Source organism: Physcomitrium patens, chromosome 16, assembly GCF_059467195.1.
Source record: "Physcomitrium patens ecotype Gransden chromosome 16, ASM5946719v1, whole genome shotgun sequence".
Taxonomy (NCBI): Eukaryota; Viridiplantae; Streptophyta; class Bryopsida; order Funariales; family Funariaceae; genus Physcomitrium; species Physcomitrium patens.
In genome coordinates, this window is record NC_143425.1 from 16421295 (window position 1) to 16430801 (window position 9507).

Genomic DNA, 9507 nt, shown 5'->3' on the forward strand with positions numbered 1-9507 from the left:
ATTGTATGCTTTACAAAAAAGAATGTCTTCTTTGTATAGATTTATTTTAAGAAATGACATAATTTCTTGAAAAGTGCTCCTGATCTAATCACAATTAATACTAATGATGAAATCCTCAAGTATTTTACATCAACACATATCATAAACTGTTGCCAAAATTGTTCAAGTATACCTTTATAATGATTTATATTTAATATTACATGTTATTTAAAAAAAATGTTTGTTAAATCCTTTTCATGTTGTACTAATTTTGCACCAAAAGAAGGAGTTGAATAATATAATCAACAATGATTTATACTTTTGAAATTGGAATAGTTACACATTTGAATTATAAGGTCAAAAACATATATTGACTTTATAATTCTTGCTAAAATGTATTGAAGGATGTTATTTTTTAAAGTACAAATAAATTTATAATAATTTCAATAGGTTTTATTTCAACAACAATCTTTCTATTTTGTAAAAAATTGCATATTTTAAAAATGATGAATACAATTACAAGCTCTTTCAATATGACAAGTGTTTTTGGCAATAAGATATCTTGGCTAATACAAATAAAAAATTTAATAATATTATTAATAATAATAATTGTGTGTTGAGGAACCTTTAGTGGCCTCTAAGATAAAATTCTATCAAAAATTTTATAATATTTGCTTTCAAGCAAAAACTCCATATCATTGATCATATGAACTTCTTTAACTATTGTCTATTCTAAACTAATCGTAATCATTTTTTTGAATAAATTTTATTATAAATATGCTAAATTTTAGTTTTTTAATTTCTATTTTGATGATGGTGAAATTTTATTTTTTGTATCTTGTAAAAAAAATATATTACCAGCAAAGAAATATTTAAAAATAAAAAAGAAAAAAGAAAAAAATAGTTAATACTTAATTGAATATAGATATCGTAGTATATGTAGAAAAGACCTTAGATTCTTTTGCAATTCACACTCTTACAACATAGTCGCTCTCTCTCTCACACCACCAGTTCTAAGTCAATTGCTGATGGGCATAGCTCCAATGGAGTAGGTGAAAGGTGCTTGTTCACAAGAGTGAATAGCCATTCATCAGATCTTCTTATTCTTCTTCACTTTCCGATGGAACTGGTCCCATAAGTCAAAGCACAGGTCTCGAACCACTCAAGCTTTACACACACTCACACACAGAAAGAAAGACAGAAAGACGTTACTTTTCGAAGGAGAATGTTCATACGTCTAAACCACCCCGGCTGCAGCTCCCAGGTGGGGTATGTTTACTGCGACCAGATGTTCAATGTATGGTGTCAAGATAAAACAAAACAAAAGCAGGGCAGGCAGGAAGTGGGGCAGTGGGATCGAAGCCGAAGATCTCAGGATCATTCCAGATCACTTCGACCGTGCCTTGAAAGAGTTGAAAGTAAGTGTAGCTTTGAACAGTATTGGCTACCTATCTATCCTTGCAGTTCATTAGCTCGCTATGAACCACAACCAAACTCATGTGAGGAGCAGCTCTTCAAGTTATGAATTCGAGAATCTCCAAACCAACTGGAACATCTTATAGTAACCTCATTTAGTCTCATTTTTCCATGTGTGTGTTACTTTCCCGCATGAAGACAAACAAGCGCTTGGTGAGTTGTTACCTGCTTTTGCGACCAGGAAAGAGCTGAAAGACGCTCATTTTTTTCTTCCATCGCCCTTCAATTGTGCTCATGCTCTCTTTACAGCTCACTTTACCGTCTCGGTGGAGATGTCAGCAGTATTTGTTGTTTGGACGCACCCCGCTTGCATTGCTCCTCGATCGTCTACCTCGCTTTTCTGCATGTTGTTGCACTCTTAGAGTTCAAGGCGGCTATGAGAGCTGTTAACTTAGTTCAGGTGGTGATCAAGAAACAATTGAAGCTATGCGATTCGCCTCTGTTGGAGCCAGCAGCAGTGCTGCAGGGTTAACGTTTACTGTGATCCCCTAGTGTATCAAGTCTCACTTGCGCGGAAGCAGAGCTATGGCTAGGGTTCAAATAGGTCAGGCAGGTGACAAACCCTTTCACGAGGACGCAGGAATCGTTTCGCAACCGGAGGACTCCCAACCCAGCGAATTTGCTGCAAATGGAGCCAGCTCCTTCTCCAGCGACCAGTGTAGTACATCTTTCGGTTCCACATCGGATGATTCAGCGCCTATTTCCTCACCGTATTTCTCCATGCGCACCCATAGTTTAGGGCAACGAAGGAGCGATTTTGCTAGTGAGCTTGACTACAAGATCCAAATCTCCAAGGAGCACTGGAGTGAGCTGAACTTGGACACATCCCACGTCGAGAAAAGTAAGAATAAGGCTTCGTTGGGCATACTCAGGAGAGTGTTACTAGGTAGGAGACCTGCAGAGACCTCAACCTCGCTGCACTCCACCGAGTCGCTGGAGAGGAGCAAGGAGATTTTCGAGAGGCTTAAGAGAGACCCGAATTCCTTCTTCCAGGACTTCGACGACCTGGTGCTACGGGGGAAAATCGCGGAGGGGGGGCAGGCGGAGATTTTTGAAGCCGAATGCACTCTGCGAATATATGGTGGTGCCCTGCCGTCGAAATGTGTGGTGAAGGTGATGAAAGAGGGCTTCTCTCTGCAGTCTCTTCAATCCCAATGGTCTCCTAAGATGTTCCGGAGGCTATCCATGCGCCCCAGGTCACGCTGCGCCCAGAGATCATTGAGCATGACGGACGCAGCCGTTCTCGGAATCGGCACTTCGCCCATCATCGGCGGCACGCTGCTAAAGGACGGCAGGTTCGCATTCGTTCTGGAGAAGTATTGCGGCGATCTGCGCAACCTGATTGACTTGCGCATGCAGGAGAAGGGGAATCGTGGGCCACCGTTTGAGGATCGTATTGCACTGCGCATCGTGGGGCAGATTGCGAGAGGGATGTACACAATCCACAAGAGCAATCTCCTCCACAGGGATCTCAAGGCGTCCAATGTGCTCGTCGAGCGGTTCACCTCTGGAAAGTACAACGAGTATCCAGATTGCTTCGTATCGGACTTCGAATGCTCGGTTGGGGTTGTTGGGACTGGGTTCTGGAGGGCGCCCGAGATTCTACTGGCTGTGAAGAATCGGAGCGGCGCTGCGGAAGCGTGCACAAAGAAGTCGGATGTTTACAGCTTTGGCATGACGTGTTACGAGGTGTTGACAGGATGTGTGCCTTTTGAGGGGCAAGGCTTGACGAACTACGACATAGTGTTGAGTGGAAGAAGGCCCAGCTTGCCGGATTACATCGACCCCAACATGAGAGCGCTATTGGGGAGATGCTGGGAGGCGGATAGCATCAGAAGGCCTTCGTTCAAGCATATTCTGAAGGTAATTGCAAGTGAGATGGGGAAGCTGTGCCAGCAGGACCGAGACACGATCCCTTTCCACGGATGGCGATCCAGTAAAACTTGGTATTTGAATCGAGATGAGGACGAAGAAGAGCACCTGGATTCTTCTCCGGAATCTATCAACAGTCCCGGTAGGAGAATTTCTAATTAACCACTTCCTCTGTCTCCACTCCCTCAACTATGAAGCCCTTAGATTGTGCAAATTAGTCATATTCAACGGCTGCAGTATAGATTTAAAAAAAAGCTGTGTGAAGTTTATGCACAGAGTTTGATTGTGCTTCGCGTCAGGATGATTAGGCGTTCATGACACTCCAGTTTCAATCGTCTTCAACTTGTGAAGAACGCCGCAGATTTTTCCGGGTAAGACAAAAACGACGTCAAATTTACTTGCTGGTACCCTGATCCGCCTGCAAAATGACGTGATGGGAGGACTAGTGAATCACGGATTGCTCCTGAACTTGTGTTCTTGAAGTGAAACAAATCTTTGTCTAAAGCATAACCTAACATGTGTGCGTTGTGGCCGCTTTCCTCGCATGGTTCGATGGGTTCTGTAGCAAATTGTGCGTATACCTGTAAGGCGGTGATTCAATCCCATTCTCTATCTGATGACGAGCTCTTTTAGCAATATGCTGTCAAGATTCATGCGTAACTTGCTCCTTTTGACACTACGAAGGACAAAAAGCAATCAATTAGGCCATAGAGTGTGGACTTCATGCATATTTTCAAATATTTTTTTTCCAAAGAGTTGTCAATGGAGTGATATTTATTATTCCACTCTTCAAAGTCTATTCTCATTTCCATTTATTTCTTTTCTTCTAAAGGCTCTTATTGGATGACACTTGTAAAGTGATATTTTTACCTTGTTCTGTTAAAGTATAGAGTTTCACTAGGTTTGTGGTTACCTCTAAATATATTAGCAAAATAATCACTAGTATTAAAAAATAAATTTATTGTAAAATAGAATATGACAAACATATAAAAAATATGTTTGATAAAATATTAATAGTAGACATGAATAACATATGTAGGATTGATAGTGTAATAAAGAACATCTAATTCTTTTACACACAACAATAAATGAAATTAAGAAATAGAGATATAAAGTATTTGGATTGGAATATAATAAGGTGAATAAAGATCTATTTAAGAACATAAAAGGTGAATGTATCTTCTAAATCGTCTTCATTGACAAAATGTGTAAAAGAAAGATAAGCACAAGGTGTATTTGTTGCTTGTGGTCCGTTACCATTCAATAGCACTTCCTAATCAAGGTCAACAAGAATAATGCAACACCATCAGCTGACAATTAACACATTGATCATGACAAGTGTGATAATGTGATGCAAATTTCTAATGATGTATGCACATTAGAGTAGAGAATTTAAGTTGAAAACGCATAGTACAACCATGAAAGCACAGAAGACTTGTCTACATTTTTGGCTGCACACAAATTATTTTACAACAATCATGAAACCATCAAACAAATGTTAGATGTACATGCGACACCTAAATTCCTTCTTGCAACCTTAAAACATTGGGATGTCAACTCTCGACTTGTTTTGAAAGACATCTACAACAAGAAAGTTCATCTTCAAAACAAGGAGCTCAATGGATGGACATCATTTAAGATGTTGGATGATTTGCACACCTAGAGTATGAGGCATGCCTACTAATACGATACCAAAAGACAACTCACACATCTTTTCTTTGTATTGCCTATGGCAATGGTATAAGTACAAGAATTTCTACATATGATCCTCATGGACTTGACTTACAAAACAAATTGATTCAAAATACCACTATTGCATGTCATTAATATGACTTCAACAAACTAGACATTTTTTGACTATTTTTGCTTCATGAAACTTGAGATAGAGAATGATTATATATGGACTTTCACAAAGATCAAGGAAATATTCACCATAGAGTATCAACCGCAAGTTGTGGTGACAAATAGGAAATTTGTGCTAATGTTGGTTGTCCATGCTTAGTTGTCAAATGTATTAAGTCTTCTCTACACTTAGCACATCAACAAAAACATACTAGTGAATTTGCAAAAAAAATTTGCTCAATGGCAGATTGAGAGGAATTCTTGCATAACTGGAACAAGACAATTATCACTACTCAGAAGGCAATATTCAATGTGTCATGAGGTGAGCTACTAGTCAGGTATCTAGTAGACATTTACAAATACCCTGACAGAATGTGGATTGTCTATAAGGAGCGCTTCGTCCTAGCATGGACAAAACATATTTGCCACCTATGCAATCTAGTGACATCTCAAGTGGAAGAAAAGCATGCAGTTGTAAAATCATGAATCAACGTATCATTTGGTGACTTAAGAGATATTCATAAAAACTTGATGTTTGCAATTCAATAATAGGAAGGCATTATCCGGTGTCAAATTGCATATGCCTGAGCATACATGATGATCTATCACCACAATGCAATCTTGACATCAGTGTGATGCAAAATTTTGCACTATGCTCTCAAGGTGGAGATGGAGGTTGAAAAGGCTCCAACTTGTTGAATAATTGATTGAATAAGTTGAACATCATGAGCATCTTGCTATATTAACATTAACACAAGAACAAGTAACAACTATCCAAGATCGGACAATCACGTGCACATGAGGACAACCCAAAGGAGCAAATGGACGCCATCAACTTTTAAACTCGAGCCATCAGCCCCTTTCATAAATTGACCTTTGGCAGTGCAGTCAATTACAGTTGAAAAATGCCACCTAATTGCAGAGAGGTGTGCACCATAAGAACGGGGTGTACACGTAGTCGGCCCATTAACATAAAGCATTGCACCTGTGAAGAAACATCACATTGTATGAAGAAATACTAATTCTCCCTACCATTCTGCGATAGGTAAAAGCAACAGAGTAAGGTCTGGCATAGATGAATCTCTAAAGACCTTCGGCTTCGAGTCTGGACAGAGTTCCAGGAGATCAATACTCAAATTACCGTGGTTGTATAATAACCTTAGAGTTCTACATGAAACCCACGGTTCAAGGATATGTTAGCTAAGCCAATAATGGATTGAGCTGAGCTGAGCTAAGTTTGCATGATTTAACACATCAAAACGACATGGAGTGGTAACCTTTGGAAAGAGCGCGAGGTGACACGGGAGATACCATAGAATAGAGATTGCAAAGTTTCGTCAGATGCAGGGAAATCCTTCCGACATCCACCACATACTAAAATTTCGAACTATATTATCAAATATTCATGATGCATTCCCAAATCCGGTGTTCACAAAGACCTCACAGCACAGCGTTCAGATGACAGTGAACATGCAATCGATTTAGAAGATACATTTATCACCCATATCAAGACACTGTTCTGCACACGAGGCTATAATTTTATAGTGAATCAGAGTAGCATATGAAAACTGAACATATAATTTTACTCGGCATCCATGGTTCCCTTGTCACTCACGTAAACACCATCCAAAAACTTCCTGATATCTTTCTTCTTCACGTGGCATTTCTGAATCACACAAAAAATATGTCACAGGTAAGTTCTATGTAAATTTCTTCATCTGGTAGTGTCTACGGAAAGAATAAGAAAAATGAATGAATTAGTAAAACAAGGAACAGAACGTGCAACAACAGTAATAAAACGTTGACCACTTCCTAATGAAAAACGACCTAAAGATAAAATTAACAGCTTATCAACATGACTATCGTTTTGAGACGACGTTTAAATCAAGTTGTCAAGGAAAGCCACAATACCTGGTTGATGAGAGCACAAGATCGAGATACCAGCTCAATATCGTTTCCTTCCAAAACTAGCTCATCCTTGACCTTCTCTGATCGAGTAACCGTCACACCCTGCAACATGTCGACTCTGCGGACCTGAAAGCCAAAGCCAATGCAGTGTCAAACTTGGCTAAATTATTCTCTAAGTAGGTGCACAGGCGAACAGGATAGGTTCTATGGATTTGGCTACTCGAAATTGTGACGAAACTCTCAATTTAGAGAGCTACACCAGAAGAGTAACGACCTTCTCCCGTTGCCATTACATGAGAAATCAATGGACCGCTGTCAACTCGTCTAGTCCTGCAGTACATTGTTATTGCCAATGATTCCAAATGATTGTGATATTAACCACTAGCCCCGAAACGTTTGCAGCATGAACGAGGGTAGCACCCGACCAAGCCTCTATGAAGGCACTTTCCTCATTCTAAGGACAGGCTCCTAAAATTTGAATTAGCGCATTCTGAACAAATTTCAGCACTATATCAATGCACATACTCTCAATTATTACCATTCCAGCGATTAGAAGAAATTACATGTTCACCTACGTAGGCAACCCCAATACAATGTATAAGATGTAGCCCCGAAAATACAAACATTTATGAGGTAGTGAGGTTGAGATGTGCATCTTCTACATTGAATTAATCATGAACATGCAAGCACAACACTCAAAAAACAGCTGTACCCTAACCCTAATTCAACTTCCACAACAAGAGTATCATCAGATAAGAAACCATGGAATGGCCAAAACCCTAAACCTCCAGAAAACAGAGTAGATGGACAAAATACCTTCTTCTCGCCCAAAAAGTTCCTAATCTCGATGTTATCCTTGCTGGAGGCGATGCTGGCGTTGATGGGGAAATGGGCGTACACGAACCTCATCTTGTAGCGGTAGCCCTTGGTAACACCGGTGATCAAGTTGTTGATGTGGCTAATAGCAGTACGGATGGCAGCCATGGTCTTGCGGGTGCCGAACCAGGCGTCGATCTTGAGCTTGCGGCCGCCTTCCTGCAGCTGGAGATCGAGATTGAGGTGCTTGAAGTCACGGGTGAGCACACCGCGAGGGCCCGAAACCCTAATCTTCTTAGCCTTGATTTCGACCTTGATCCCCTCAGGGAGGTCCATAGTTTCTGATGCGAGAATGGTCTTCATAGCTGCTGCTGTGCTTACCGAGAAGGCAAACGAGGCCGGGTTGCGACCAAAAGAGGAGGAGGAAACAGGGAAGAGGGGGAAGAGAAAGAGGACGCGGCCGCAGAAGGGCTCGCAGGCGAAGGATGCAGCAAGTCTAGCTCGAAAGCTTAAGAGAGTCTTCTCCTCGGAGCAGCCGCTTCTTGTTCTTCTCCTTCAGCCCCGCCCACCCTGCGTGCCTCCCTCCCTGCTTCCAGCGGGCCGGGTTTGGAAATACCGGGCTGGGTCCGACGCTGCATCCTAGGTGACTTAATTCCTCCTTTGTACTGAAGCTGTCTTTGCAAACTAAAGTACACAACCAAATAATACAACTTCTGAGGTGTAATTAGGACTTTATGGGCCAATGGATTTTTGAGAATTGAGATGGAAATTCCAAAATTGAAGATAAATTAAATTTTAATTGTATAAGTATGTATATTTGAAAATTAATTTTGAGTGATTGTGTATGAATGGAGGAAAATTAAAGAAGGGCACTTGACTATAGAACTCACTTATACATGTGTCATGTAAAGCATTAAAAGAGATTTATAGAATTAAAAATATATACTAAAAATATTTAAAAAATAATATCATGCAAATTTTAGAATAATTAGAAGGTGAAATTCTTTTCTACAAAAGGAGAATGTAATTTCTCTAAAAAGAAATGAGCATATTAGAGATAGAATATGTTGAGCCAAAACAACTCTAAGGCAAGTTTAAAGCTATACGTTTTGCAACCAGTAGCATCAGAGTTCATTTTTTAAGAGAAGATTTCAGATATACCATAAAATTAATAAATTAACCAAATTATGTTTTCAATCCTCTTTTATAAATTTTCAAAAAAGTAACTATTATAAAAATAAAAATAAAGAAAAAGAAAAAAAAGATTGTAATGTCATAAAATTTTCAATGGATATAAATATCAGTTTAGATTTAATAGATTAAAAATGATAGTTTTTTTTTATAATTTTTTATATTGGTGTGTATATATACATCAATAGTAAAAATTATCTGGTTCAGATAGGCCATTAATTAATCATTGAACTTTAGATAATTTAGAAGACATCTTATCCACACTAGTTTCTATAAGACCTGGATTTTTCTATCTTTTTTTGACACTAATAAATGAATCTTTATATGTAACCAATATATATATATATATATTCATTTACATATGATAATTTAGATTAAAAATTAATAAATTTTCAAAAAGATGTAAAAATGTGTATATTTGAT

At 39.1% G+C, this 9507-nt stretch overlaps 2 protein-coding genes across 7 annotated transcripts; one reads left to right on the forward strand and one right to left on the reverse strand.

The window, feature by feature from the left end:
• Positions 1-1694: 1694 nt before the first annotated feature.
• Positions 1695-4124, forward strand: LOC112293920 (uncharacterized). 6 transcript variants are annotated; one of them, XR_002973167.3, is made up of 3 exons: positions 1695-3469; positions 3604-3698; positions 3893-4124. XR_002973167.3 is itself a non-coding variant. In XM_024543901.3 (3 exons), the coding sequence occupies exons 1-2, from the start codon at positions 1981-1983 to the stop codon at positions 3674-3676; spliced, it is 1530 nt and encodes a 509-aa protein (XP_024399669.1). In that variant the 5' UTR covers positions 1695-1980; the 3' UTR covers positions 3677-3698; positions 3893-4124. The 6 variants fall into 6 exon arrangements, 4 of the variants coding, with proteins under 4 accessions (XP_024399669.1, XP_090099661.1, XP_024399670.1 ...); XR_002973168.3 differs by having other exon boundaries at positions 3627-3698; XM_024543901.3 differs by having other exon boundaries at positions 3636-3698.
• A 2562-nt stretch (positions 4125-6686) lies between these two features.
• On the reverse strand, positions 6687-8397 carry LOC112292998 (large ribosomal subunit protein uL6). Its single transcript, XM_024542026.3, has 3 exons — positions 7894-8397; positions 7081-7203; positions 6687-6835 (listed from the first exon to the last, which is right to left on the reverse strand). The coding sequence occupies exons 1-3, from the start codon at positions 8254-8256 to the stop codon at positions 6752-6754; spliced, it is 570 nt and encodes a 189-aa protein (XP_024397794.1). The 5' UTR covers positions 8257-8397; the 3' UTR covers positions 6687-6751.
• Between the last annotated feature and the right edge of the window lie 1110 nt (positions 8398-9507).